The 27665-nt window shown below is 51.3% G+C and overlaps 11 protein-coding genes and 1 non-coding gene across 12 annotated transcripts; 7 read left to right on the top strand and 5 right to left on the bottom strand.

Moving 5' to 3' along the window:
* Nucleotides 1-15: 15 nt before the first annotated feature.
* On the top strand, nt 16-2541 carry ASPBRDRAFT_43903 (fungal specific transcription factor domain-containing protein). Its single transcript, XM_067625085.1, has 3 exons — nt 16-306; nt 358-2215; nt 2267-2541. The coding sequence occupies exons 1-3, from the start codon at nt 79-81 to the stop codon at nt 2425-2427; spliced, it is 2247 nt and encodes a 748-aa protein (XP_067478253.1). The 5' UTR covers nt 16-78; the 3' UTR covers nt 2428-2541.
* A 46-nt stretch (nt 2542-2587) lies between these two features.
* Nucleotides 2588-3528, bottom strand: ASPBRDRAFT_43902 (2-deoxyribose-5-phosphate aldolase). The gene has a single exon (XM_067625084.1). The coding sequence runs from the start codon at nt 3407-3409 to the stop codon at nt 2618-2620; it is 792 nt and encodes a 263-aa protein (XP_067478252.1). The 5' UTR covers nt 3410-3528; the 3' UTR covers nt 2588-2617.
* Nucleotides 3529-4456: 928 nt separating this feature from the next.
* Nucleotides 4457-6287, top strand: ASPBRDRAFT_43900 (zinc-dependent alcohol dehydrogenase). The gene is made up of 4 exons (XM_067625083.1): nt 4457-4743; nt 4819-5109; nt 5174-5289; nt 5367-6287. The coding sequence occupies exons 1-4, from the start codon at nt 4638-4640 to the stop codon at nt 5934-5936; spliced, it is 1083 nt and encodes a 360-aa protein (XP_067478251.1). The 5' UTR covers nt 4457-4637; the 3' UTR covers nt 5937-6287.
* On the top strand, nt 6110-7127 carry ASPBRDRAFT_599945 (uncharacterized protein). The gene has a single exon (XM_067628147.1). The coding sequence runs from the start codon at nt 6283-6285 to the stop codon at nt 6682-6684; it is 402 nt and encodes a 133-aa protein (XP_067478250.1). The 5' UTR covers nt 6110-6282; the 3' UTR covers nt 6685-7127.
* Nucleotides 7128-7408: 281 nt separating this feature from the next.
* Nucleotides 7409-9625, bottom strand: prm1 (pheromone-regulated protein PRM1; the record flags this gene model as incomplete). The annotated part of the gene is made up of 1 exon (XM_067618028.1): nt 7409-9625. One exon carries the CDS (start codon nt 9623-9625, stop codon nt 7409-7411), a length of 2217 nt encoding a protein of 738 aa, XP_067478249.1.
* Nucleotides 9626-11655: 2030 nt separating this feature from the next.
* On the top strand, nt 11656-14021 carry ASPBRDRAFT_207648 (uncharacterized protein; the record flags this gene model as incomplete). Its single annotated transcript, XM_067621806.1, has 3 exons — nt 11656-11701; nt 11788-13404; nt 13492-14021. The coding sequence occupies 3 exons, from the start codon at nt 11656-11658 to the stop codon at nt 13974-13976; spliced, it is 2148 nt and encodes a 715-aa protein (XP_067478248.1). The 3' UTR covers nt 13977-14021.
* Nucleotides 14022-14091: 70 nt separating this feature from the next.
* ASPBRDRAFT_43898 (kynurenine--oxoglutarate transaminase) lies at nt 14092-16815 on the bottom strand. The gene is made up of 10 exons (XM_067625082.1): nt 16630-16815; nt 16160-16551; nt 16034-16102; nt 15887-15971; nt 15725-15830; nt 15600-15672; nt 15397-15550; nt 15327-15340; nt 14853-15276; nt 14092-14782 (listed from the first exon to the last, which is right to left on the bottom strand). The coding sequence occupies exons 2-10, from the start codon at nt 16354-16356 to the stop codon at nt 14495-14497; spliced, it is 1410 nt and encodes a 469-aa protein (XP_067478247.1). The 5' UTR covers nt 16357-16551; nt 16630-16815; the 3' UTR covers nt 14092-14494.
* A 228-nt stretch (nt 16816-17043) lies between these two features.
* On the top strand, nt 17044-18630 carry ASPBRDRAFT_30753 (ssDNA-dependent ATPase MGS1; the record flags this gene model as incomplete). Its single annotated transcript, XM_067622811.1, has 1 exon — nt 17044-18630. The coding sequence occupies one exon, from the start codon at nt 17044-17046 to the stop codon at nt 18628-18630; it is 1587 nt and encodes a 528-aa protein (XP_067478246.1).
* Nucleotides 18631-19428: 798 nt separating this feature from the next.
* cdc31 (putative cell division control protein Cdc31) lies at nt 19429-20301 on the top strand (the record flags this gene model as incomplete). The annotated part of the gene is made up of 2 exons (XM_067627421.1): nt 19429-19722; nt 19795-20301. 2 exons carry the CDS (start codon nt 19429-19431, stop codon nt 20299-20301), a joined length of 801 nt encoding a protein of 266 aa, XP_067478245.1.
* Nucleotides 20302-21096: 795 nt separating this feature from the next.
* On the bottom strand, nt 21097-23528 carry admB (ADAM family of metalloprotease ADM-B; the record flags this gene model as incomplete). Its single annotated transcript, XM_067622810.1, has 2 exons — nt 21097-23405; nt 23459-23528. The coding sequence occupies 2 exons, from the start codon at nt 23526-23528 to the stop codon at nt 21097-21099; spliced, it is 2379 nt and encodes a 792-aa protein (XP_067478244.1).
* A 937-nt stretch (nt 23529-24465) lies between these two features.
* Nucleotides 24466-26508, bottom strand: ASPBRDRAFT_196534 (putative DNA polymerase iota; the record flags this gene model as incomplete). The annotated part of the gene is made up of 3 exons (XM_067621002.1): nt 24466-25932; nt 26069-26356; nt 26461-26508. The coding sequence occupies 3 exons, from the start codon at nt 26506-26508 to the stop codon at nt 24466-24468; spliced, it is 1803 nt and encodes a 600-aa protein (XP_067478243.1).
* Nucleotides 26509-27570: 1062 nt separating this feature from the next.
* On the top strand, nt 27571-27658 carry ASPBRDRAFT_t161. The gene has a single exon. It is a non-coding gene; the product is annotated as a tRNA-Tyr (tRNA).
* The last annotated feature ends 7 nt before the right edge of the window (nt 27659-27665 follow it).

Genomic DNA, 27665 nt, shown 5'->3' with positions numbered 1-27665 from the left:
ACCAAACACGCCCAGTGTGATGTCCAACGACCATGTCTTCTCTGTGTTCGAGTTGGCGCTCGTTGCTTGCCGGGTCCAATGACCCGGTGGAGGCCGTATCAGCCTCCGGTTCCGCATTCTAATGAGCGTCTGCAAGCCTGGAATGATCAAGAGGCTAACGGCACAGAGACTGGGGATCTGTCTGAACAGAATTCTACCAATCCAGAACCTATTCAACGCGAAGAACAATCTTTAGATTCCACCAGGATAGATCCGGCACAGAATAGGTATTGGAAATCAAGCTCCACAATCGCTTTAGTAGATGGGGTGAGTTCTTTGCAGCGTGTATCATAGAAGATTCCAGCTCATGTATTGTAGGCATTTCGGCTTCATAATGCCAATGTACCCGAAGATCCTGTAACAACAGCTATTCCCGGTGGCCATGGACCAGAAGATAGTCCATTGGCCATGCCGCACGACGAAGGAAACTCCCTGCCTCCAATGCAACGAACAAGTCTGTCGACCGCTAGGCGACCACAACCAGGCGGTTTGTTCTTGCCTGCCGCGGAGCTACTCTCGCTATTGCCTCCATTTGAGGCAGCTGGCTTGCTCGTGGATACCTACTTTGACCGAGTTCACTGGTTCATGTTAATCTTCCAACAGAATGAGTTCCGTCGCCAATGGCCGCAATTATACCAACGTCAGTCGGGCCAAGGAACAAACAGCCTTGTCAACGCAGCCTTCCTGAGCACATTTCTTGTGGTGATCGCAATTGGTCTACAGTACACAGGACCCTATCGGCAGAAACTGTTAGCCGAACACGGTGTACTTCCCGACCTGAAGGACCGTATCTTGTCCACTGTGAGGGCCAGGCTCCTAGATGTCATGTCACTGGGCTCGCTAGAAGCAGCCCATACATGTGTTTTACTGGGGACGTATTACTTATATCATGGGGCACCTCGCTTGGCATGGCCGGTGTGCGGCTGTGGGCTTCGTATTGCTCAGGCTTTGCATCTTCACCGACGGTCACAACAGGCCGAGCCACGCCAGCAGATTGAAACAAGAAAGCGTTGCTGGTGGGCTATTTACGAGATCGAGACCTTCTCTGCTGTAGTGTACGGTTATCCCCATAGTATATGGGATGCGGATTGCGATGTTGAACCGTTGGATCCATCTGCCAAGTCTCAGGTAGTCCAGTCTCCCCGCTCCTTTGATGAGCCACTCAGGTGCGAGACTAGCTTACTCTCCTATAAATACTTCATGTCGAAACTCTCAGTTATCACAAAAGCTGCGCTGGCCGAGTTGTATCATGCCAACAACGGCACGACAGATAGAGAGAGACATCCTCAATCGCAGTCGCATCTACAGCAGACTATCCAGACAGTGGCCAAATTTGGGTTGAGGCTACAGAAGTGGCAATCAGAGATTCCTCTTGAGCTACAATGGGACCATGTCGCTGATAAGGTTAATTACTCAACTGCCGATGAGATTGATCGGGATATCGGAGCGTCGGGGCCGCGCTTCGAAAACCATATCTATCAGTTGCAGGCAATGACCCTCATGCTAGCGTATGAAAACGCTAGAATCCTTATCCACCGCCCGCTCTTGTCGTATAAGCTTTTAGACAGGAATGGCACTGATATTTCTAGCGAAAGCTCTAACAGTGCAAATCAGTCGAATCCGTTGTTTTCATCGCTAGAGTCATGCCGTGCTGCAGCTCTCAAGATGTGTTCTATTCAAGCCAGTCCCATCCTCAAGCTAGTATCTGAAATGTACGCCGCGGCCTTTGTCAGTATTCATACATTTACTGCCGGCATCACCCTCGGTATACTGTGCAGTATGGATCCGCTAGGTCCCCAGTCGAGCATGTCTAAAAAGGGACTTCAACAAGTAATGGAGATCCAGGAAGAATTGAAAATACGATCTGTCGCGGCGGAGCAGGGACTAGTCATTCTCCAGCGATTGACAAAACTGGTCATGCAGAAAGAGCTCGATGTTCTCTTAGGCACCAATAAACCCATGGAGACTTCGCATTCGAGATCAGTGGCAGCTCCATTGGAGCAGACTGTCGTTCATACTCCGCAATCGCTTGCCAAGGATGCCGCAGCTGGCAATAGAGATCTCGGAAATACCTCAGCACCAGGTCTTAGTCCTAGTGACGTGCAATCGCGCCCTGGAGCCCTGCGCTACATATGCGACCCTGCCTTGACCGAAGTGCTTCATGATTTTGACGAAGGTAGGTTTTTCTCATTGCCCGTCACGATGCCAGGCTAAACATATGTCCAAGCATTACTGTCTTACGCACCCCAGCCCGATTCAATCTTAGGAGATAATGTTGATAATCAGTTCGTCTGGCCCCCAACCCTCGATGGGTTTCCTGTTCTTGATCAGACCTGGATGTGGGATCTCGACAAGGACCCTTTCGTCAACGGAGAGGATCAACGTTAGAAACAAGAGACCAACTGCAACATAGTCCAGAAGCAACGTAGACCAGAAGAAAACCCTACAAGCGAACATCTAATAAATACCAACCAATGGTTCGAAAGCTCAATTGAAAATGCCAACAATCATACTCAGTAGACTAAGTTTTATCTAAGATTACATTTTGCTCAGAAGCACATCACAATAGCAAACCAATTCAATAACCACCCGTCTCACCCTCCTCTTTCATCGGCTTGAAAGAGACCTCAACAGGCTCATTACCAATCCCCCTCTTCCTCGCATCCTCAAGAATAGCCACCGTCGCCGTCGCCCCAATGCGAGTAACCCCCAGACTCATCACATGCAACAAGTCATCCAAAGTGCGAACCCCACCGGCAGCCTTCACCTGCACCTTATCCCCAGACTTGGCCCGCATCAACTTCAGATCCCTCACCGTAGCACCCTTATAATTATAAGACCCATCCGCCTGCTTAACAAACCCATAGCCCGTCGAAGTCTTCACAAACGCCACCCCTAGCTGAGTGCAAATCTCACACAGCCGAGCAATATGCTCGGGCTGCAAGTAATCATTCTCAAAGATCACCTTGAGAATCGCCTGATTCGCCGTAACAGCCTCATTAATCCGGCGGATCTCATCCGTCACGTACTCCCAGTCACCGCCCAGGACCTTGCCGATGTTCACCACCATGTCGATTTCAGCGCCCCCGGCCTGTGCAGCCGCCGTGGCTTCGGCCACTTTGATCTCCGTGGTGCTGTTACCGTGAGGGAAGCCGATCACGGGACAGATCAGGATGTCGCTGCCTGCGAGTTCCTTTTTGGCCAGGGGGATAAGGTATGGTTTCACGCAGGCGGTGGCGACGTGGTTGTCTCGGGCGATCTTGAGCCCCGCGAGAATGTCGGCGTCGGTCATGGTGGGGTGTAGGAGGGAGTGGTCGATCATTTTGGCTAGTTGGGTGAGAGTTACGGTGATGGTGTTGTTGGTAGCCATGTTGGATAAATTTCAAGTTCAGATGTGGACAGTGTTATGTAGATGTGACTATTGTTGTAATTGAATTGATATGATAGTACATGGCTTGGGAATGAGAGAGAAGGTCATGATGGATTTCCTCGGCATATTATATGTATTGAATTGAAGGCTGTCATTGAGATCATTCTATGCCGCCACTACTCATTACCGGATGTGGTAATATCCTCCACCGGAGCAACAATCCACGTTGGCCTGGTAGCCACCGAGGTAAAGAACACTAGAAAAAAATATAGAAAGCGACGAAATTTTCTATTCCTTTCTGGATTTAGTTGTTTTTGCCTTAGTTGATAACAATAATGACTCTTATTTGCCCCTTGATTCCTACATGTCAAGGGATCATCAAGCATAAGGAATTTGCACCAATCCAATTCACTGCGGCAATGCATAGATCCCGAAACAGACTTATCCTGGCTGCCAACGAGCACCTCGGAGAATTGTTAGTAAGCCATTTATACATGCACTTAGTGTTCGAATCCAGATTTCTATATATTCTTTTGACGGATGATCAGGTACGTGATGGCGTTGAACCTGATGGATATATAAAAGAGTGGAATGATGGCTTCCGTATTTGTTCTGGTCCGTTTTTTACGCGGAAGGTTATCATACCGGGATGAAGCGTTATTATCATGAGTCTTTCGGGGGACAATGCTAAGGTGATATCAGGATTATAGTATTTACAGTACAAGTATATGGTCTAGAATGTAATACGAATTCAGGCTTTGATCATCGTGTAATCGAGGTAGTCGCTGTGATGATAGTAACGGTCTGGTGTGGGGTTAACTGTTTCCAGAAAACAATACATGCCCATGGGGTTCAGACAAGTCTAGGGTAATTTGGAGAAGAGTTTCTGCGCGGTGGAGTACGGCTAGGTGCATATGTACATATTACGATGCAGTCAACGAGTAACTAGTTGAGGGGGTCACACGGTTAGCAGGTGCATCACAATTTGTTGATTTCCAATCCCTAGGTTGTTACTACTTGGGGAAAGCCTTCCACCGGGTATCATCTCCTACTTTGGCAATCATCTAATGGGCTTAGTCTGGGGTCATCTCTTTATGAGGAGGTCGATTTCCCTCACCCCCGCTTCTTGCTCTGGGGTAAGTCTCATGACTCGAAAAACGCAGTGTCCTCTCTGAAACCACTGTGACTATTCATCTATCTCTCTCATCCGAGATTAAAATCGGAAAAGATGGATCCTCAAACTCCATTACCCCAGAAATGCAAAGCTGGAGTGGTTTCCAATAATGGTCCAGATTACCAATTATCTGTCCAAGAGGTCGCAGTTCCAACACCAGGTAGGTTCCTTCCCCCTCCCCTGACTGGTTCGCATCAAGGAAGTCGTTGTCTGTTAATTCAACAACTCTGTCCAGGACCGGACCAACTTCTGATCAAATTGAATGTGACGGGCCTCTGCTACAGTGATATTCATTACATGTTGGAAGACATTCCGCTTCCACGGATGGGTGATTATGGTGTTCATTCTCCAGGACACGAGGGAGCAGGTGTGGTAGTCGCTGTGGGACAGGACGTGAAGGGCTGGAAAACAGGTGATCGAGCAGGAGTCGCACCCACCTGGGATACCTGTATGAGTTGCGACTTATGCTCTTCTAATATGGAATGTCATTGTCCTGATGCAGTGTCAACTGGATTGAAGGTTCCTGGTGAGAGTTCACCAACATATAACCCACAGCATGGCCCCTCTATTCTAATGATCTTCGCTACTAGGCACGTATCAGCAATATATTGTGAGTCCGGCACGGTATACAACACGTATTCCGGACGGCGTTGATGATTTTGCCGCCGGTCCTATCATGTGCAGTGGGTCAACTATGTTCAGAGCGGTATGCAACAGTCCTCCGCGTCTTTTTCCTTGGACCTGTTATGAAGGCAGAATGAATGGACTAATATAGCTTCATAGCTTCGAGAGCCAAATCTGCACGCAGGTCAATGGGTAGTCATCATCGGGGCGGGAGGTGGAGTCGGTCATATGGGTGTCCAAATTGCGAAAGCGATGGGCTTGAGGGTCATTGGAGTCGATACAGGCGAGGACAAAGAGCAGCTGTGTCTCCAACTTGGCTGTGAAGGTTTTGTCGACCATCGCAAATCCAACGATCTGGCCGCGGAAGTAATCCGACAAGCTGACGGTCAAGGTGCACATGGTGTACTGGTGACTGCATCATCAGCTGCTGCATACCGAGTAGCACCCCGGATGCTCCGTGTAGGTGGAGTCGTCGTGTGTGTGGGTATTCCTGCCTCTGGCACTGCGGTCGCAGGAGACGATCCTATGTATATCATTCTCAAAAACCTGAAGATCGTTGGCTCCCTGACTGGGTCGCGTCAGGATACACTTGGAGCTTTGTCACTGGCTGCACGGGGCCTTCTCAAGCCAGTCTATGAGCTGTTTAGCATAGACCAATTACCCGATGCAGTCGACCGGCTCAGACAAGGACAGGTTAAAGGGCGCTGTGTGGTGGATTTCAATGCATGAATGAACAGTTGCATTCTGAGCCTGCGTTAACTGATCTAGGGAATAACCCCCCTTTACTGGATGATATCAGATTTCTGAAGATATTAAAAAAAAAGAAATCAAGGAATAATCTATCTCACATGTTCAATGACGCAGATTGCAACTTGTAATACGATTTTTGCGTGGGCTTGTATTATCGACATGTGGAGCTTCTATAGTAGTGGCAACACAAACCTATCCGAGGCAGGAAATCTGTCCCGGTGGATGTACTCACCATTCGTGGAGCACTGGAGTAGATAATTGTTGTGTTGGCCACAGTCGAAGCTGCAAGTATGAATGAGACTTTTCAGGCAGCGCGCTTCATGGAATGAGAACTCATATTACAACCGCCTTTTTCAGACATTCGCCGTGTCTCTCGAACTTCCTTTTCAACCCCCTCTTCTCTCATATTCTCAATTCCTCACAGCAGGTCCACAATTCCTTACCCAGAAACCTTCACCGGATTCCAAATCACCCAATTGCCGACGAATGGACCAAGTTCGCAGTGAACTCTTGGTACCCACGACCACTTGAAGACCTTGACGTCGATGGGAAAAATAGAATGCTGCAGTGTCTGCTTCGAGCGATATGCACTCGATCAATGGCGACTGGGGTGATTTGCCCATATCCACTTGCCGTTGGCCACGAGATTGTCGGCAAGGTACTGAAGGTATGGTCTTATTGCCATAGGGGAGCCCGGATGGGAGAAAGATCACGAAATGACGTTTGATCTGATCATCATCAACACCGTCAACTCCTCTGACAGCTTCGATCTCAACAAGTACCTCAGCTTGCTTGATGTCCATGGTCGGTGGAATTCGGTGGGCCTTCCTGGTGGGAGTGGCATGACTGTTCAAAACCAGGACTTTGTTCGAAATGGTTGCTTCATGGGAACTACTCACCTAGGAGTCGCAAGGAGATGCTAGAGATGTTTTCGGCCTGATCCCTTTCGGGACGAGGAGATAATTCTTTCCAGTGAGGGCCTGGCTAGAGCATTGGAGAGAATGCACGATGGTGGTGTGCGATACTGATCATGCATGGTCGATTATGACAAGGTGTCTGGTGCATGATGGCATAGCCTTCGGGAAAGAGGTCACTCATGCTCAAGTATATAATTTTTGAATAGGATGATTCTTGCCTACTTAGCAACCGCAACCTCTATCCTGATTGTAGATACTGTGAACTAGTAAATATTTAGTAGCTGGCATCGGCAGTTGTATTTCCATGGATCCTGTTGGGTACCAGACAACTTACTGCCACTGCAGATCAAAGCTGACGGATGCTGTTTGGGATCTGTAGGGGCTATGTGTGCCATCTAGGAACAGGCTAGCTTTAAAGAGTGTATTGAGTGGGTATATTGATCTATTGGGATATGGTAAACTCTAAGTACAAGAAAGTACTAGCTGGCTAAGAAACAAAGGGTTGGCAGGTTGGTTACATGAACAGGCCGCAGATCAATGCTTCTCCATTCCATATTCCACATAGCTGCTTCCTCGCAGATCCGACACCCCGTCCACTCGAAGAGCATTGCGCTGGCCTGCGAACCCAACTTTCTCGTCCGGGTACTCCAACTCGTTGCTCACCACGGCGGCAGAGCTTCCCTGGCTAGTGGCGACTTCGTACCGAGGGGCTGGCTGCGAGCGCGCAGCAGTCTCATCGGCGTCACGGTGACTCGTAAGAGTAGTGAGGGGCACATCGATGAAACCTTGTGAGTCCGGACCAGAGCCTGGGCTCGGTCGTGAATTGAAAGGAGCAGGCCCGCCCTCGCCGCGGTTCTTGTCCCGACCCCAAAAGAGTGTTAGGGCGCGGAGAATGCCGAACATGGCATTGATGACCCAGACCAGAAGGATGCAGGAAGCAATGATGACTTCGATTAGGAGAGCCTTCTCTAGGGCGCTGATGACCTTATACACAACTTCGGTGATCTTGTTGGAGGTTTCGTCGCCGGCGTCGGCGAGGAAGCTTTCTGATGCATCGGAACTGTTGAGACTCCCTTCTGCACCGCGCGAGAAGGTGTCATTGGGGAGGAGAGGAAAATCTACGTGGGCATGATCGGAAACCCAAGTAAGGCCTTTCTGGACGCTCTCGACCTTGAGGCCAATCAAGCAGTCGAAGACGTCGAGAAGAGGCTCGTAGAGTAAGGTTCCACCGAAGGTGTCGTTGAGGACCCCGATTGTTTTGTTGACAAAGGTATTCAGTGTATCATTCAAAGCGCCGGTGCTGGTGTTGACCCAGCTGAATACGTGGTCGTTGATCTCGTCGTCAGCATTTAGAATGACTTTGTTGGCACTGTTGGCCCATTCAGCAGAAGTATTCTGTAAGACGCCAACGACCTCTTCGGCAAAATCGCCTACTTCGTTGGAGAGCTCCGGAACTGTCCTCTTGACGGCGCTAAGAAGGATATACTGGCAGAGGCAAGAGAGCAGACCAGCCAGTGCGAGAAGAAGGACGAATAAGGCGGCGGGGGAGGTTGCATACGCAATCACCCAGCGTACAAGTATCTGTCTGCGGCTGTTGCTGAATCGACTGGCGGCTTTGATGCCCATTGCTGCCGTGTGAGGCCGGGAAACTATGTAGACGACGTCCATGGGATCATGAGCTTCCTTGCGAACGAGCTGGGAGCGCTCTTTCATGATGTGCCAGCGCCGGATCTCCTGCCAGGCCATGGGGACGCAAGCGATAATGGCCGCCACGACCAGAACAGCGATGAATATCTTGCGGGCGGTTAAAATTATGTCGGTTGCCCCGGCAAAGAATGAGTTTATCCCATCGTTTTTGTCGCAGAATGTCAGTTTCTTCTTCGCAGGGACAGGAAATGCGGAGGCATTGAAGGTATAATTTCCGAGTGACTCGTTGACCAGTTTCTTGACTTCGTCAAAGGGAAATCGAATCACATTCTCGGTGAAGTTCATGACTTCGGTGAAACTCGGGATGGAGCTGTTAATCTTCTGAAGATCCTTATCGATCGACGAGGGCAGCTGTACATTTTCCAGTTCATCGATTTCGCTGCTGATATTCAAGGTCGGTACTTTCCCTCCGAATAGACTGGCAACCCCATTTATCTTGTCTATCAGAGTGTTATAGTCGTTTTGGAATGTTTCGGTGACCTTGGAAATATCCTTCGCCACAGTCTTGACCGTCGAATTCAGGACGTCCGTGACATCTTCGATCAAGCTGAGTCCAACCTCAACCACACCATGTACAACGAGCGTGAACAAGCACAGATATGTCTGGTACATCACTTTGACAAAGAAAATCACCAACTCCTCCACACCAGTCAAGGTGAGCATGAGCAGCATCTTGAGGCCATCGACTGCCGCGTTGACGCTGTCTGCCGTGAGCTCGTTGACCCCTTCCGCCAGGTAATGGGGCATAGAGACCATTGCATCGCCCATAGATTCCACGCTTGTGCATGCCGATAGGGCCTCACTTTTGGCTCGATTCATATCCGTTTGTATGCTCGTGGCAGCCATCAGCACTCGGGCCAGGACTAGCAGCAGCAAAACAGTCCAGCGGTTCAGCCATACTTGGGAAAGACGCGCCCGCAGGCCTAGGTAGGGTGTCGAGCCATCAGGATGCGATGGAATGACTCGGCCTTGAACGCCGTTGGGGTCTTGAACTCCATAGGGTGGTAACAGTGGAAAGATGGTCCGACCTGATTTCGAAAACATGTCGACAAAGTGCTATTATGTGAAGGGGTGATTCGGTCGAGGAATGAGAATGCCAACTTCAGCTGTAAAGGGTCGTGCAAAGAAAGAAGTTTACGACACAGGGTATAGAAAGATAACAGACAAATCAGAGAAAGAATAATTCTGACCAGCAGTAATTATTCAAACGAGCAAGAGGCAATTGTCAAAAGCTGTACTGCATGACCAAACTATAAATTAAAGGAGCTGTATGATGAGGCCAGAGGAAACAAAAAGAGTAACACCTAAGAACAATAGATGAAAGAAGTAGAATCAATAGCAATGTCACAGTAAGGAGGGTATACCCACCTTATTATGGGCGAGAGAGTCTTTGACCGACTTCCATTGTGACCAGGTCAACAATAGCTGAGACAAAGCCAGGTTGAAAACATGGCCAACGGCAGCCAGTAAGAGCGACCAGCGTCAACAAGGATAGCAAACACTAAGGTCAAAGGCTGCAGCTAATCGGGTCGATCTGCACGATGAGTTTCATCTAGCGCAGTGTCTGAAGGTAGAGCCTATGCTGGTGAGTTTCTGCAGAGTTCTGCAGGCCAGCCAAATATAGGTACCGTGTCGGCGCTTAGGATACGGCGCTGTAGTCCAATCCGCGACATAGAACAGCAAGGCCCCACAACATTGCTAAATCCACTAAGAGAGGCGGTTAGATAGTTTCAAACAGTAAAGTTAAGATGCTAATGGCTCTTTGCTGATGCTCTGGGGGTTGGCGGCGCTTCCCGTTGCATGTTGCCAGAGGGAAGGGGATGATCAGTCTATTATTGTATGCTTGACTGGTTCGGAGCTGCAGATACCGACGAAACTTGAGGAAAGCTAACGCTTCTTTTTGACTCACATTTAGATTCTAAAAATATCTTCCCATGAACGACAGAGAGAAGGCGGCTGAGGAGCAGTTCGTTGAGTTGGGCGTTGGGATACTGGATGGATATGGATGGGCACGTGATGTCACACGCCCACAAGCAAACCAAATAAAGGGCAACCGAACTTCTGAGCTGTTCATTCATTTGATATTGAATGATGCTGTGAAGTCTACAGCTTTGAGGTTCTGGGTGGGTGACAGTAAAGAATCAACATGGACTGGCCCATGTGAATCAGGAGTGTCTCATTTACCCGCCATGCCTTCCTTGCTCGCACCCCTATTTGCTCCTGCAATGAGACAAGTCACTACAAGAAAGCTTGCTGTAGACAGTACTGTTTCCAAGTAGATTGATGCTCATGTGGTTAGAAGCTTATTCGCCTTCCCAGACAAAGTGTTGTCTGCCCAACCTGCAATGTATCCTAGCCACCGGACTGTGTGTATCCTTAGATGCTATTACTGACGTTTAAGGCAATGAAACCAAGTATTACCAGCATAACTAATAGAATAGTATAAGAGTTATCCCGGTGGTTTCCAATCAGTAAAGGTGTATTCGTTCTGAGGTGGTGGCATCACAAGTCTGTTCTGGGGATATCCCGTATGCCTCCAGCCTGAAACGTTGTAAGACTTGCAACAATCTAGCAAAGTACGGAGTAAGCAGATTCACCTCAGTTGCTTCAGATGATACATCGCTTTTCTTGAACTCCTTTCTTGAGATATGTAGCTACATAAAAGGCGTCAGCATTCATTGTCAAGACACCATGGTCACGCAAGGCAGCCTGGGAGACATCATCCGACTGCAGCTTCACAACGACCTTCTACTCTGCCGGTTTGCATGCTTCCTCATAATCTAGCCTTATATCTAGTTATGAGCTGCTACTCTAGCACCAAAGACCTCTGTATGCAGTATGCGAGGTCTGACAGTCAGGAATCCTAATGGAAGCAGTAAACTAATGTTGTAGTCCTGCTGTATAATAACCATCACTCAAAGGAATCGATATTGAACTTCTACACAACCCAGACCGCCCCGTTATTTCGAAGAACAAACACTCCCAACAGTGCAGACCAGAAAGTGAGCGTATTCACTTCACCTCGCTTATTTGGTCACGGGAACAGCAGGTAAGATACAATCCCCAACACCAACATGAATTCAAGCATGCAGCTACAAAATTCGAATAGTATTCGTTCAGGTGAGCTGAGCCTGAACGCATCTATCTTATTCCTATCTTCACAAGTACAATGCAGGAAGAGATACTAATGAGTTCACATGAAGCAGGTGAGGAAGGGAAGAGTGAGAACGAAGATAGCAACACGCGATCTGGCGCTATCAACCTCATACGTGCGAGGACCCTTACGCGCTCATCTACTCCAAGAAATTCCCAGGAAAATCTTTCATGCGAGCAATCTGGCGACATCCAACGTGCTGCTCTGATTCCCCGGATAGTGGTTATGGAACCTCCTGGCGAGTCAAAAGCCAAAAAGAAAAGGAAGCAGAAGTTGAATAAGATCAAAAAGAAGAAACTTGATATTGCTGGGAGTCAGGCTGCTCCAGAATCAAATACTTTGAAGGATACTGCGTCTCATTCGACAGAAACGAAGGGCATGTCAGACTCGGCTCGTACACTAACAAAGAGCTTAAACTCTGGCTCCAGTGCAAGTAAAGAGAAGCCCACGCCAGACAACAAGCTGTCTCAGAGAAGCGTGGCGGACAGTGACAAGAAGCGGACTCTGACGGAGTCACTGAGCCAGCTGGAGATCAAAGGCAAATGGCGGGCCCGGCAAGTGAACGCAGTCACAGGCAACGATACCTTGGAAGGTATAAAAGCACAGCGTTGTCCCCAATCGACGGACAAGGCGAGAGAATCTGTGATCACTCCTACATATGCCACGGTTCTTTCTGGGAAACGCGCCATTCTGGAAAAACCATCTTCTGTGCCAGATCAAACTGACTTTCCCCAGTTACCCATGGCATCCTCTAAGCTTACAGAGAAGACGTCAGCGGGACAACTTGACAACTCTGAAGCTCGATCCATCCGTGCAATGTTGTCACCGATCCCAGAGTCCGCAAAGGAGCATGTCAATAACAACCCAGACTCAAACAGACCAGCCGATCTTGAAACCACAGGATCAACCTTAATGGATAATTCAACCCTGACCCCAGTGTCCACCAGCACAGCGTCCACTGGATGGACGAACACGGCTCTGCAAGTTAGCCCCCAAACCACCGAGCCATCCTCTGAGCCCTCATCCTCGAAGGGAATCGGTCATCGCCACGCCACCAGTCTTCACCACGCCCACCCCTTACCCCCAACTCCACCCAGCACTACTCACTCTCACACCATTGCAACCTCAAATGCAGCTATTACCAACGCGCAAGGTACTCTCTCCGCGCAGAAACCAGAAGGATTCTTCTGGCAACTTGATAGCCACGGGTTCCCCTGCGCCAAAGCCCACTGTGAAAAGCGCTGCAACCTCTGGGATGGTGCAACAGTAATCTGTCCCCGTTGCGGGCCCTACTCCGAGGTGCGCTATTGCAGTAGAGAGCATCTGCTGGAGGACATTAAACCTCACTGGCTTTACTGCGGACAGTTGGTATTCCAACACCCATGCCGCGAGACCTCCATCCCACGCCGAGTTCGCGTCGGACCCCCTCTGATCCCCTGCGTGCATCACTACGATATGCCGGAGCGTCATCGCCAGGCAGTGCATTTCAATATGAATTACAGAGAAGGCGACTATTTTATCTTCACCGACTGGCTGGATTTCGTGACCGCCGGTCTACCAGCCGATAAGACCGCCATCCGCTGCTCAAATAGAATCATGTACGTGGTGAAGTTCGATGATGCGGGAGAAAAGGACCGGTTCCGCCGTGTTTTGGCGGCTTGCTTGTTCAGTAAGATCCCCTTTAACCCAATATTCCCTTACCTTGATCATTCTTCCCTCTCTTCTTCACACAACTAACCAAGCCCCATCTGTATAGTGACAATTGAAATGCCCGACCTAACCGACTACCTCTACCGACTCATCCGAGACAAACTTCGACAGGCCAATGCGCCCAATCACATCGAACCCTCTTTGCGGTACCAATTCCTGCAAGAATTCAACGTGACCATCCAGGAGCGCATCACCGGCTCCCGCCATGCCTGTGAAACTGACTGGGATGGCCGCAACCGCCGTAACTGCCAGGATGCGGTGTGTCGGGGGGAGTATCGTCGGCTGCTAGGATCCGTGGGCGGCAGGGGTTACAGTCGCGTCGTCGAGACACTCGAGTCGACGTATTGGATTCTCAGGGCGGCGCGGACGACGCACCCTACTGTTAAGGATGCGATGAAACGTATGATGGGGGAGGGGTATGAGGAGGTGGCCGAGGAAGATAGACGGGTTTTCAGAAGGGGAGATGGTTGGGATGGCGCGGGTACGGGGGATTTGGAGATAGAAGGGTTTAATGAGGGGGATGAGGAGTGAGGATTCGGGTTTTGGGGGATGTGGATGATAGGTATTACATACTTCCAGGAGACTTTTCTTTTGTTATTGACCTGAGGATGATGGTTGGATGGGTGGGATGTGATGTGACGCGACGTGATGCTGGTTCGTTGGGTTGGGTCTGTCTGTCCCGCTTACTTACCTGTCTTTATTTCTTTCTCTCTGCTGTCTGCTTTGGGTTTGTTGCTCTGGAGCAGGAAATTCAGGAGAAAGGCCAGAAGAGAGGAAGACTCGGGTTGATATGATATCTGGTCTGTGAGGTGGATTTCATTGTGTTATTTTGTCGAAATACGCTCATCTAATAGGTGTTGATGATGTGGCATGAATAAAGTGAAAATGTGCAATCGAGATAATAATGAGTAATTGAGATTGACTGCTGTCCCGAACAGCCTTTCTTCGATCTTCTATCCTTCCTATATAATTTTAAATCGGCCGTTGAGGGCAATATCAGATTCTCGCTCTATGCTAGCCCGTCACATTAATCAAACAAGTTGAAACGCTCATGCAATATACTTCTTCAGGCCGCGGAGTCTCTCCTTGGCAGTCTCCAGGACATCGTCGTTCTTGCAGACAGCGAAGCGGAGATAGTCCTCGGCAATGTGCGCATTGGCGTCGGTGTAGAATTCGGTGGGAGGGATGGCCGCCACACCGACTTCGTGGATCAGGAACCAGCACAGCTTGAAGTCGCGAGGACGGCTGGCAACGTGAGGAGGGAACGGGTAGTCCTCGGGGAGCTTCACCGAAGACATGTTGGCAAGAACAAAGTAGCCTCCCTCAGGGTCCGAGTACTGGAAGCTGGGATTAGCTCGGGCCTTGGAAGATCTCGGCAACGGAAGATCTGGGCAATGGAATACTCACAGGGATGTTCAGTTCGTCAAAGACTTCGCAGAAACGCTCCATCTTCTTCTTCATCTCGTCCCGGCTCTGGTCCCAGAAACCGACCTTGTCGGCCTGCTCAAAGGCAACGGCGGCAGCCTCCTGGAGGGGTGACACACTGCTGTAGCAGATGCGGGTGTGCGCGCCGGCCACGTACTTGATCAGGTGTTCGGGGCCGATGAGATATCCTACTCGCCAGCCAGTGGCGTAGAAGGCCTTGCCCGCAGAACCAACGGTGAGAGTGCGCTCGTAGAGCTCAGGAGACAGGGTAGCGATTCTGGTGAAAGGGACATAGTAGAGGCGGTCGTAGACTTCGTCGGAAAGGATGATCAGGTTGTGCTTCACGCAAATTTCTCCGATGCGCTCCAGCTCAGCGCGCGAGAAGACTTTGCCAACGGGGTTGTGACTGTGCTTGGTCAGTTTGCTGCTTGAAATGGTCCTTTTTAAGCTACATACGGAGAGTTGAGGACCTAAAGAGATGATTAGTACTATAGCAGGTTGAACTAGGAAGTAAGGGCAGGCTTACAATCATCTTGGTCTTGTCGTTGATGGTGTTCTCCAACTCCTCAAAGTCTATCGTCCACTCGGAAGCGGGGGAAGTCCTCGTCGCGCCATCCTTGGGAGGGTGAAGAGGGACGTAGCGGATCTTTCCACCGGGCATCTCGATGTTGCTAATGTACCTTTGAGGCCGTCAGACGGGTTCGCATGGCAGGAAGACAGGTGACTCACTGGTCGAAGAAGGGCTCGAAGATGATCACCTCGTCGCCGGGCTCGATGAAGCCCATGAACGCACTCAGCATACCTGCGACAGGCTGTCAGCTACCAGTCGCGCAACATAATCCAATATGTCCCACCTTCATTTGCACCCGTGGTGATCGTAACTTCGGTGTCCGGGTTGAGAGTCCGGCCAAAGGAAGGCGAGTAAGCATCGGCGAGAGCTTTCTTGAGACGCGGGCGTCCCTACTCTAAGGTGAGCAAATGTTCCGGCAGTGTAGTATGTCGCATTCCGGTCGTACCTTGGTAGGGGAGTACTGATTGCAGTCGACACGGTCAAGGGCCTCCTTAGCGGCATCCAGGGCGAACTGGGGAGGGTTGTAGCCACTGCGCAAATATAATCACAGTCAGAATTCCAGAATATATCCATCCGGCGATTTAACACTCACAAGAAACCCTGTCCCATGTTCACGATGGGCTGCACCGGGGAGGCAGCGGCGGCTTCATTGACAATGGACCTGCGATCCGGTCAGACACTGAGGAGCAGCAAAGCGAGAGTTTGCGCGCAATCGCACCAGACATCCTGTCTCTGGCCAGCGACTCTGGCCGCCGGTTTAAAAGGGTCGGGACGAGCCGTGGTGGCCGACATCGCTCGGGAGAGAGGGCAGCGGGGTAGAGCAGGAGTTGACGAGGGGCGCAGGAAAGCGACCGATGAGGCCTGGGACTTGATGGCTCTGGTAGATAATATCGCAGCGCGGTGGCCAGAGAACATAGAGGCAGCTGAGCCGAAGAATTGGAGGAGAGCGGGGAAGAAGAGAAGGGAAGGGAAGCAGAGAGAGGGAGAAGCAGTGCGGGACTCGCTTTGGCGGCGGCCAACTATAATTGCGTGCTTTGCTGGGTCGGACAGCGCTGATAAGATGCCGTTCCGCAGTCTTGATGCAAGACTATCTCGACACGGGTTCTATATCTATTAGGAGAATTAGTGCTTGGAGGAGGATAAGGTATTGATTGACTGTTCGCCATCATCCGGCATGTGCATCCCTACCTCAAGTATGACAGGAGCGGTGGCAGTGGTAATAGACGGAGGACTTCCGACGGTGGCGATAACGGTGTATTCGGGATGAGCCTCGGTAGGTAGTGGCGCGAGTATCAACTACAAAGTAAATGTATCTGCAAGACTGTCAATGAAGCAATTGAGGCCGTATGATCCAATGCTTTCTTTCTATTTGACTGTGGTTCCTGTTCCAGAACTGAGCGAGCATCGGAGGTGACGCGCGAGTTCCTGAGGCACACAGGCACTAAACTTAGTCAGCCGGCGTTATCGCGCGCGTCAGAAACGCGTTTCAACGCTTAATGAAAGTGATTTGATAGCTCGATTTCTATGGCCGCCTCTGGGAGCTGCTTTGCACCCAGCTTGCTGGCAGCATTTCTATTACGATTCTAATGACTAACCGCCATCATGGTATCCTGTCCTATCTGCAGCCAGTCCGTATCATCTCTCAAGATCAACGACCACATCGATTCCAACTGCCAGAACTTTATCGAAGAGCCGTCCGGCTCGGGAGAGACGCCCGCCACTCAGAAAGCCCCAGTCCCCAGCTTCTTCCAGCCAGCCTCTGCTAAAAAAGCTTCTGCTCAGGCAAACGGGCAGCGAGATCAGAATGTGGCATCTTCTCCACTACGCAATATAAACGGCAAACGGGCGACACCGCATGATGCCAACTCGTCGGAGGTATATGAGAGAACCGGGCTGAGCCAACCGTCGAGTGAGCCAAAGAAACCCAAGGTTAGCGCCTTGCAAAAAGCTGCGCCGTTACCGGAACGCATGCGTCCCCGGACTCTTGACGATGTCTGCGGGCAAGAGCTTGTAGGGCCGAACGGGGTGCTTCGCGGGCTGATTGAGCAAGATCGAGTTCCCAGCATGGTCCTTTGGGGTGGTCCAGGAACAGGAAAGACCACTATTGCTCGCGTAATTGCCTCGATGGTTGGTAGCCGCTTCGTCGAGATCAACAGCACCAGTTCGGGAGTTGCAGAATGCAAAAAGATCTTCTCCGAAGCCAAAAGCGAGCTCAGCCTGACGGGACGAAAGACCATCATTTTCTGTGACGAGATTCACCGATTCTCCAAGTCTCAACAGGATGTATTCTTGGGACCAGTGGAAAGCGGGCAGGTAACGCTCATTGGTGCCACCACGGAGAACCCTTCCTTCAAGGTGCAGAGCGCTCTGCTGTCCCGGTGTCGGACTTTTACCCTGTCCAAACTTACAGACGAGGATATCAAATCGATCCTTCATCGAGCACTACGCCTGGAAGGGCCGAACTATTCGCCTTCGGATTTGGTCGACGAGGAACTGATCGAATATCTGGCCAAGTTCGCCGATGGGGACGCGCGGACCTCCCTCAATCTTCTTGAGCTCGCCATGGATTTGTCGAAACGGCCTGAAATGACCAAGGACGAGATCAAGCGGTCCTTGACAAAGACCCTTGTCTATGACCGGGCCGGGGACCAGCACTACGATACCATTTCCGCCTTTCACAAATCCATCCGGGGGAGCGATCCGGATGCGGCGCTATACTATCTTGCTCGCATGATCCAGTCGGGAGAAGACCCCCTCTATATCGCTCGTCGTCTCATCGTCGTCGCTTCGGAGGACATTGGGCTTGCTGACAACAGCATGCTCACGCTAGCCATCTCGACCCACTCGGCCGTGGAAAAGATCGGCCTTCCGGAGGCACGGATCAACCTGGCACATGCAACCGTTGCCATGGCACTCTCAAAGAAGAGCACGCGGTCGTATCGGGGCCTGAACAATGCATTTGCTGCGCTAGGAGAGCCGGGCGTTGCTGGGCTGCCTGTTCCAATTCATCTGCGCAATGCGCCGACTCGGTTGATGAAGGAACTCGGATATGGCAAGGAATACAAGTATAATCCTAACTATGTCGATGGGGAGGTCGTCCAAGACTATCTTCCAGAGAAGATCTTGGGACGGAAGTTCTTGGAGGATCATGATCTGGGGTTTAAGGTGGACCCCGATCTTATGAGGTAGACTATTCATATGGATGTCAATCAGGCAGTATAAACCCTGCCAGTGCCATTGAATCGCCTTCAATTAATATACAAAGCCGCACAGAGCCAGCCTGTGCCTGATAGCACCAACATGCTTGCATAAGAGCACTTCGATCGCATCGAGTGTTGGCAGCATGCCAATGCCAGGTCTGGGACGTAAAAGACCGTCTGCTATATCGGATGGAGCGGATCAATTCTTTCGAATGCGCTTACCAGCAACAGCTTGTCCCTGTCTGGATACAGGGAACTGCGCATTGGATGTTTGGATAGGAGTGTGAATAACCATGGAGGCCACCAGAGACCAGAGGTACATCCCAGGAACGGCCTCACGCATCCTTTCCTACCGAAAGACATAGAACCGTGGTAGATTAAATTGAATCCAAATCACAGATGATCATCTTTCTACAATTAGACTTCTAATTAGATAGCCTACCAGTTCAAGAAATAAAATGGTTCAAACCAAACGTGTTCCAGGTTAGCCTCCGCCGCCAATCAAACTGCCGCCTCGCGTCTCCATCGCGTCTCCACCTCCATCTTTCTCTCCTCTTCCTCCTCCAGCTCTTTCATCTCATCCGCCTCAAGTCTCCAGATTGTTTACCCACACCACCAACCCCCTTACAACCTGTCATCTTGCTCATCGCACATCCAATCCCACAACTATCCAACTCCTTGCACCAACTCACCCCTCCATTGAACCCTCACCCTCCACCCCCCACCGACCGATCGCGGTCGGGGTCCCTCTCACCGACCTCAACCCACACCACCATCAACCAACACAATGGCTTCCTCACAACCCTTCGGCACGCGCTCCTATGCCTCCGGTAAACTCCCCGACCGATCAATTAACGCCAACGCCCTCCCCTTCAGCGCCTCTTCCTTCTCGCGACACCGCAGTCTCGCCGGCGCGCCCGGCGCTCCCACAGCCGGCGACTTCGCCGACCCAAAAGCCAGCCAACAGGCACCAGGCCCATCGCAGGGACCACCGCAACCACCCATGCATTCACAACCTCAACAAGACACGAATCCCTTGAACCGATTGACGGAAGAGCAACGCGAAGAGATCAACGAAGCTGTACGGCTTCCCCCACCCTCCTCAAATAAACATACACCCAAGGACAAGGACACATGGTTAACGAATAAACAGTTCACCCTCTTCGACCTCGACCGCGACCGCCACCTCGACTACCACGAACTCCGCGTCGCCTTCCGCGCATTAGGCTTCACCCTCCCCAAACAAGAGCTCATCTCCCTCCTAACCACCTACGGCGTGCCCCGTCCCCAAGTCCAACAACAACAACAGAACCCATCCGCAGGCGGCAACCCTCCCCCACCTCAGCAACAACAAAACCGATCAGCAGCTACGAATCCCCAACACCCGAGTAACCTGCTCATGCCACTATCGGCCTTCCAGGCCGTCACGGCGCTGAAGATACTGGAGCGGGATCCGCGGGACGAGATCCTGCGCGCGTTCGAACTATTCGATGAAGGCGGGAAAGGGTATATTGATTTGGAGGATTTGAGGCGCGTGGCGAGGGAATTGGGAGAGACGGGACTCGAGGAGGAGGAACTGAGGGCTATGATTGAGGAGTTTGATCTGGAGGGTGTCGGCGGTGTTACGAGGGATGCGTTTGTGGGGATCTGTTGGCAGTGATGAAATATGTCTATACCCTACCTCTTTTTCATTTTGCGTTCTCTCTGTTTTGAGACTTTGGGATGTCTTGTCTGTTGGGTTGTTGGATGAAGGACGCTTGCTTGTTTGGGTTGGTGGAATGATGAATGGATGGTCTTCTTGTCTAGTCGTTGGTGTGTGTTTGTTTTTTCGTGTTCACGTTTAATTGTCTACTGCGTACTACTCTGCATGGACTGGCGCCAATTGATTTGGGATGGTTCTCAATTTACAATCAAAATAGTATATTCATTCGATTCGATTCATAATGGTGCAGTGATGCCCAGACCACTGCTTTACACACAATCAATCGGTCCATACTACTTGAAATACGTACTTGCTGGCATACCACTTGCCAGTAGCAGTATCAGAAAGACCTCATTCTACACGGCAAGAATTACATACATCACACACTTCTACCATACATGCCACGGCCGCCCGTCTAATATGGGCAAGAAAGGGAGAGCACAAACAAAAAGAAGAGATTGATCAGGACGTGAACCAAGTCCCCATTGGTTATTGAAAAGGAGAGAACGAACACCCAGAGACCCCGGATATAAAGATCAATTCAGCATCAAACCAAAAAAAAAAACTCTACATTACGCCTGCGATCATCCCCCAATACACCAAGGAAAGAGAATGTATAAGGTCAATAATGAATCAGGTAATCAATCAAACAAACAATCGTCACAAATGCAATGCCGATGTATAGTGCTGCAAGAATCATAATGCATACTATATCGCCACCGAAAGAAAAGTACAGAGAAAAACTCTCGTCAATCAAGCGTACCGCCCTTGAGGAGGCATGTATTGCGGTCCTGGCTGGCCAGCTACACCTGGATACGGTGGTGGCGGCGGCTCATTCCCTAATCCTTGATAGCCTCGTGCTGGCCACTGGTTCATGGGTGGCGGCGGCGGAGGTCTAGCTCCGGGCCAGGGCCCGTAGGGCATTGGACGCGGGACAGGTTTGGGCGCGCGAGCCCGACGACAGCGGTTCACAATGCAGGTGATCAGGGCCAGAAGGATTAAAGCGCCTACGGCGCAGGCGACACCAATCACGATGCCCTTGTGGTTGTTGATCCAGGATTCGACGCTCTGGCCCTTGCAGTCGCCGTTGCTGCAATAGCCGCCGCTACCGCAGGGGGTGCCATCGAGGAAGTTTTGGTTGACGCTGTAGCAGGTGCCGATTTTCGGGGAGGTACAGACCAGTTCGCAGGAAGAACTGAATGAGGAGCATGCGTAGGTGTCGTTGCTGTGGAGCAGACTGCCCATTACGCTCCGGCACTGGTAGTCTCGGCTGGTGCATTGGCCACTGGCGCAGGTGAGTCCCGAACCACTGCTGCCGCAGCTGGTGCCATCCTTCTTGAACGAGTCGGTAGGACAGGTGCTGGAGTTACCGCTGCAGGTCTCTGCCACATCGCAGTCGCCGCGACTGGCGCGACATACGGTGCCGGCTGAGGAGAATTGGCAACTTGAACAGCAGCTGTCGTTGGAGTCATCACAGACAGCTCCCGACTTAAACTTGCAGGTCTTGGCGTCGCAGCAGCTGTTGTCGCCGCACCCATCTTCCCCGCCACAGTCGCAGTCTTCGCCAGACTCGACGATCCCGTTGCCGCACTGGCTGCCAGTGTAGGTGGTGACATCGCGGTTGGCGGAGAGACAGCTAGACTTGACGCTGTTGCGGCCCAGGGCCGCGCAGATGTTACCGATCGTGCATTGCGAGAACGAGGTGATGTCTGTGCCAGTCGTGGGATTCATAATATATTTCCCGCTTGCATCACAGGTGCTCGAGGTCATCGGACAGCACTGGGACGAGGCTTCGAGATCCTGCGCGCAGGTTTGAGAGTCACAGTCGTGGACGGCGCCGAAGGTATGGCCGGATTCATGAGCAAAGATTTGCCAATCCGAGCCGGAAGACCGGACGACCACGTTGGTACCGCTGACCGTACTGGAGCCATCGCTAGAAGCATCGCTGTTGCAGAGTTGGCCCAGCCAGGACAGTCCGACCTCGTTGCCCGTCGCGCAATCGCTCATCAGGGTCCAATAGGCGTTGTCGTCCGATTGCTCACCGCGCCACTTGGAGAACAGATCCAGACGGGAGGTCAGATTCCCGCTGGAGCAGGGCATGTTCCATGCCGTGGCGGCGGGCGGATTGTCGGGGCATGAGCTGTCGGTGATGGTCAGGTTCCGCAGCCCAATCGTAATATTGAAGGACTTTTCGTAGACATTGGACGCGCTGTTGACGGTACTGATAACCCATTCCTTGGCAGCAGTCTCGTTGTTAAAGGAGCCGGTAAAGGAGCAGTCCGTTGCAACGCCGATTAGAGCCACCTGTTTGGTGCTCGGGCAGCCCGAAGTATCGCCAATGGTCGACGCCAGATTGACTCCGCCAGCATTTCCAGATACACTTCCAATGTCGGATTGGCGCTTGTTGAGTCCAAACAAGGAGTTCAACGACATCGCTCCCCAGGTATCGGTCTCCGCCTGGCCATAGGGTTGTAGCACAGGGTGGTTGGGGTTAGTGTTGAAGCCGAGCTGATCGGCTTGGCACGAGGTTGATCCGAGCGACGACCGCTTCAATTCAGTATGCAGACGCACCATATCTGAATCCCGGTAGAAGATCATATAGTCTGTGGCAGAGTCAGGAAGGTCGACATCCACGGGTCGCTTTTTCTCCATGTATGCCGATTTCAGCTGAACGTGATGGTTGTCGCCGTCGACACTGAAGACTCCTTCAAACAATGGCTCCGTGCCATCTTGCTTCAAGTAGATCCGCGCCCATCCAACCGGATCCCACATGCCTTTACCACGTCCGAGTAGACTCCTCCCCTTGAAGACCTTGTGCTCATGTCGGGCAATGGGCTCTTGCCGTCGCACGTTCCCGTCCGCGTCGAGGTACTGTACGGATGCGTCTTCCGCCAGGATGTCATGATTGGGCTCCAGCTCGAGCTTTATGCGCTGGTGCTTGTCATGGATGTTGAAAGTGATGTCAAAGTGGTCAAGGTGATCGACCCGATGTGAGGGCGTCTTGATGGTGGGCTGGTCAAGCGTCGACACATGACGAATGGCACTCGGAGCTTGTGATCGAGCTGCATATCTTCATATTAGAACAGACCCATGCGCCGGATGTCGCCAAACTAACCTTGTACATTGACCCCAAAGAGTGATACGGCACTTGCAATGAAGGGCAGGGAATAAGTGAGAAACCGCATGGCTGTCAGCGAGTGAAGACAGCCGATGGGAGACGTTGAAGGCGAGCGTGAAACGAGCGTGCTGGCATCTAAAGCAACACCGAGGGATCCGGAAAGTCAGGGTTCAGCAGAGCCCTTCGGTCCACAGCATCAGGCAGCGACGAAACGCGGGAAACGATTGAGTTAGTCCCTTTCACGGCTGAATGGACCCGGTCGAGATCTTGGCTCGAAATCCGGTCATGTATGACGGATCACCCCGGAGATTAAGCTGCGCTTTAGATTTTGGGTTCTTTTTTTCCGAATATCGCAGTCACCCGCAGGAAGTCTATTGAAAATGTGGAGAGGAGAGAGAAAGAGAGAGAGACCGCGCGCAACAACGAGCGAGCAGCGCGACTCACTCGACCGACAGTGAAAGGGATTCCACCTGGCGAACCGAAGGAGGTTTGGCTTGGCTGGAGGCGCAGCCGCCTTGGCGGGCGGGCGGAAATCTGGAATGAACGGCGAGAATCTCCCTCCCAGAAGTAAACAAATACCCGTTGTCGCAGACGAAAACAGACACGATTTCCCTTCAACGAAAGTGATGTGGATTGAGAGAATGAAAGATGATGGATGGGAAACCAAAATAGTGGAGGAGGGGGTGGGAAAAGGCGGAGGACAGCAAGAAACTTTGAGGGATTGACAGGGTCCGGTTCAGGGATTGATTGCAAATGATCCATGGACCCCCAACCACAACAACAACAACTTCGCTTTGCTCCGCTTTTGGTTGTCGCGGACACCCGCCAAGCCTCCCGGCGCTTACGGATCATCGCTTGTTAACTAGTTGGTTAACTAGTTAGTTATTCTGCTGTTGTCTTACTATAACTCCAGAGTGATAACAACTCATTCCTGGCGTCAATACTCATTAACCATAGTATCATTATTTCCCCGCAGTCTGACGCCGACAACCCCCCAAACCCCGTCAGTCTGGGATCGAATGAAATGCCTCATGCGCGTCTCGGGCGAAATGCGGAATCATGGCGCCGCAGACGCCACATGCTACACAAGCCATGCCATCTTCTCCATCGCTCTCTTCCCATGCAGCGTCCTTCACCTCGTTCTCAGTCATGGCTGCAGCGTCTCCGGGATGGGAGACTTCCTGAGGAGAGACAATAGTCCCCCTCTCACCCGTAGATAGGTGCATCGGCTCAGAAATGGCCAAATCATCGTTACGCCGCGACCCTTGGCTCTGAAACATCTTACCAATGTCGCGTCCACTACTCTGCTTCCGTTCTCCAGCCGCATCTACCAAGTTCGTCACAGCGACATTCATCAACCGCAGGTTCCACCCAGTTCTCTCTGGGTGAAGCTTGCGGAACATGGACAGTAGCTGATCTTGTACCAGCCGTTCAGCCAGCGCATCCACACTTTCATCAAGATGAAAGACATAGCTGGGTAGCGGCGCTGAGCGAGAGATTCTCCCTCCATGATAAGCTTGCGCATTGTCAGTGGCAGATCGGGGCCGTGTGGACAGCCGCAGGGTCCGCGGATGCGCGAGCCATCGGACTTTAGACCCTGTAGATGGGTTTGCTGCTGTACTGTCAATCTCCCTGTCCTTTTCCGTCAGATCCGCCCGCATCCGACGAAGTAAGCTCCCTGTTAGCGAGACCAGCTCTTTTCGGACGCTGTCAAGGCTGTCCAGGCGACCGTAGGAATCTTCAATGCTTATCTGCGTGGGCAGATCTCCTGCCTGGACGACCTCGGTATTGTCTACGCCATGCAGCAACCCCCAGACCCGCACCCCAATATCTCGGGGTGTCCCTGGACCCCCTAGAATCCGACTGAGCAGGGACGGGCCCATGCCAGGCAACAATCGGATGTCCCTGACAGTCACCTTGTCAGTGTTAGTGTCAGCTGCATCATCGGTGGTCACCGCTGGTCCTGAGTGAGCAAGGTAGTGGCTGAGTTTCCGCGTCAGTTTGGAGCCGATCCCAGGAATCTTCCTAATCTCGTGCGCATCAAGAAACTCCACTACATTACTGGGCGCAGCCAGCGTCGGTGTAGCATAAGGGGGGAGGAGCGTAGTCTGGTTGTTCGGTTTATAAGTGCTGCCTGCGAGCTTGGCGAGAAGCTTGGACGTAGAAATCCCCACTGTGGCAGTGTACCCTTCCTGCTGCTCCAGTTGACCACGAAGGTAGCCTGCGAGATGCGAGGCCACTAGCAGTCGAGTGTGAAGCCAGGCTGATGCGTCCTCGTCAGCTGTCGCAGTCGTCGAGGGCGCAGCGGCGGCGATCGTATTCGGGTAAGTGGAGCCACATAATCGGGTGGCATCATAAGTGAAACCCACGGTGGGTTCCTGCCGGTCCAGGTGAAAGAATGAGTGTTCCAGATCATAGCGATTCAGCAGATCAACATTGTAGTTGATCATCTCTGTGACATCCAAGAACAACTGCAGGCGGGTATTAGATGGGATCTGAGAAGAAGCTCAATGCAGCCCAAGAACACGTGGAGAACCATTCCAACGAGCAGCCCTGGCGATGGAAACCAAGTCTGTAGCAGAGTGGATAACCAGTAGCAATACATACCTCATCAAATCCGAGTCGTTCGACTTTCTCCCCCCAGACGAAGGACCTAATGTACAGGAATAGATCCTTTGAGGCATCGCGGAATCTGGACAGGTCTTCACCTAAGACAATGACGACGTCCGGGCAGATCTGTTTGGCCTCTTTGATCAATTGAAGCTTGCGCAATCCCCTCCGGCGGGCCTCATAATTACAGGTGACTACGATCTGTTTCTGCTGAACGGCCAACGGCAGGGATTTCAGCACGGGCTGCTCCACCTCGAATACCGAGGCGTAGAAACAATCGTAATCCTGTGGGGATTGTAGAAAGAATGTTAGCTAACGGCCGAATGGAGTCACGCTTCCGCAGGGTTTGGGGAACGTTCTTGTTAATCACTATGGGTGGTGTTACTGACAAAGTGGAGAATGATTCGGCGGTCGTCTCTGGATGGTAACACAGCCATGAACTACTATTAATGTAGCATCAACTGAAAGAGAGTCAGTGGGGGGTTCGAGTATCAGGCAGACCTCAACGGGGAATTGTATTCCGTCTGCTACCCAGTAGTCCCTGCTTAGTGTAGCAGTGGGGCGAAAAGGATGTTGCGACTTGCGAGAACCTCCAGTGAATATTTTCACCGGAATGCAGAGGGCTGGAAATGGTGCTCAAAAAAGGAATTTGCCCGTCCACACCTACACCTGTCATCCAAGCAGCGAAAAGAGATTCGATAGTCAATAAACCGACTCAACCGGGAAAGACACTACTAGTGCGATGCAACTTTCTGTCAACTGAAAAGAGACATGCAGCTGATTGGGCGACAAACCTGCTGCTGGTACGGAGTACTACTTACTACTAGTACTAGGTACTATGTGGCTGGTGCTGGTCACGCTTCAGTTTCTGGGTGGCTGGGGTACAGCCCATTCAAGATTTCTGGTTGGTTGGACCCTGGCTGACATAACAGCTGCGTGTTTGCGGCACTAACCCAAAGGGGGTAGCATTTCCCCACAGTCACTCGTGCAGTGACTCCGCCATTTTTAGAACACCTACAGAGTACGGAGTAAGTGGAAGAATATCGTTATCCTACCTCTACCTAACAGTAACATTCTCTCATTTTCGATTCATCAATGAATACATGTTATTAAGTCTTCTGAATTACAGGACGGATCATACTGAATCATACCTCGAGACGTCTCTGCTGCAGTTTTAGTATGAGATGAGGCTACTACCTTTATCCTTTACGCGCCTTCCCAATTGCGTGCCGTCGGATACTATATATTATTCAACACCGCAACGACACTCAGGTACAAAGTACTCCTTTAACTGTATGCGGATGGTGACAGGCGCCGAGTACTAGTAGCTAATTTTTATAGGCATAATAATAGTTCTGTCTGCCCTTAGCACACAGCATATCCCTCAGCTTTGGCTATGACTGGGGAGTGCGGTTGAACGACTCGACGTGATATATCAAGATGCTGTGCGACAGCAACTGAATGATTTAATCAAGATATTGACATTTTCATCATCGCAACCCCCGATGGTCTAGTTGGTTCATGGCGTTCGGCTGTAATAGCATCATTGTCACCGAAAAGTCACCAGTTCGATTCTGGTTCGGGGGATCGATAT

Source organism: Aspergillus brasiliensis (assembly GCF_001889945.1).
Source record: "Aspergillus brasiliensis CBS 101740 unplaced genomic scaffold ASPBRscaffold_7, whole genome shotgun sequence".
Classification (NCBI taxonomy): Eukaryota; Fungi; Ascomycota; class Eurotiomycetes; order Eurotiales; family Aspergillaceae; genus Aspergillus; species Aspergillus brasiliensis.
This window is presented reverse-complemented; position numbering and strand designations above follow the sequence as displayed.

Excerpts from the sequence above, each read along its gene's own strand:
- ASPBRDRAFT_43903 (XM_067625085.1), top strand. The coding sequence starts at position 79 with ATGACCCGGTGGAGGCCGTATCAGCCTCCGGTTCCGCATTCTAATGAG. Across the intron at positions 307-357 it reads CAATCGCTTTAGTAGATGGG|GCATTTCGGCTTCATAATGC; the intron begins GTGAGTTCTTTG and ends CATGTATTGTAG. Across the intron at positions 2,216-2,266 it reads GCTTCATGATTTTGACGAAG|CATTACTGTCTTACGCACCC; the intron begins GTAGGTTTTTCT and ends CATATGTCCAAG.
- ASPBRDRAFT_43902 (XM_067625084.1), bottom strand. The coding sequence starts at position 3,409 with ATGGCTACCAACAACACCATCACCGTAACTCTCACCCAACTAGCCAAA.
- ASPBRDRAFT_43900 (XM_067625083.1), top strand. The coding sequence starts at position 4,638 with ATGGATCCTCAAACTCCATTACCCCAGAAATGCAAAGCTGGAGTGGTT. Across the intron at positions 5,110-5,173 it reads AACTGGATTGAAGGTTCCTG|GCACGTATCAGCAATATATT; the intron begins GTGAGAGTTCAC and ends CTTCGCTACTAG. Across the intron at positions 5,290-5,366 it reads GGTCAACTATGTTCAGAGCG|CTTCGAGAGCCAAATCTGCA; the intron begins GTATGCAACAGT and ends ATAGCTTCATAG.
- ASPBRDRAFT_599945 (XM_067628147.1), top strand. The coding sequence starts at position 6,283 with ATGAGAACTCATATTACAACCGCCTTTTTCAGACATTCGCCGTGTCTC.
- ASPBRDRAFT_43898 (XM_067625082.1), bottom strand. The coding sequence starts at position 16,356 with ATGTTCTCTGGCCACCGCGCTGCGATATTATCTACCAGAGCCATCAAG. Across the intron at positions 16,103-16,159 it reads GGCCAGAGACAGGATGTCTG|GTCCATTGTCAATGAAGCCG; the intron begins GTGCGATTGCGC and ends ACCGGATCGCAG. Across the intron at positions 15,831-15,886 it reads ATCAGTACTCCCCTACCAAG|GGACGCCCGCGTCTCAAGAA; the intron begins GTACGACCGGAA and ends ACCTTAGAGTAG.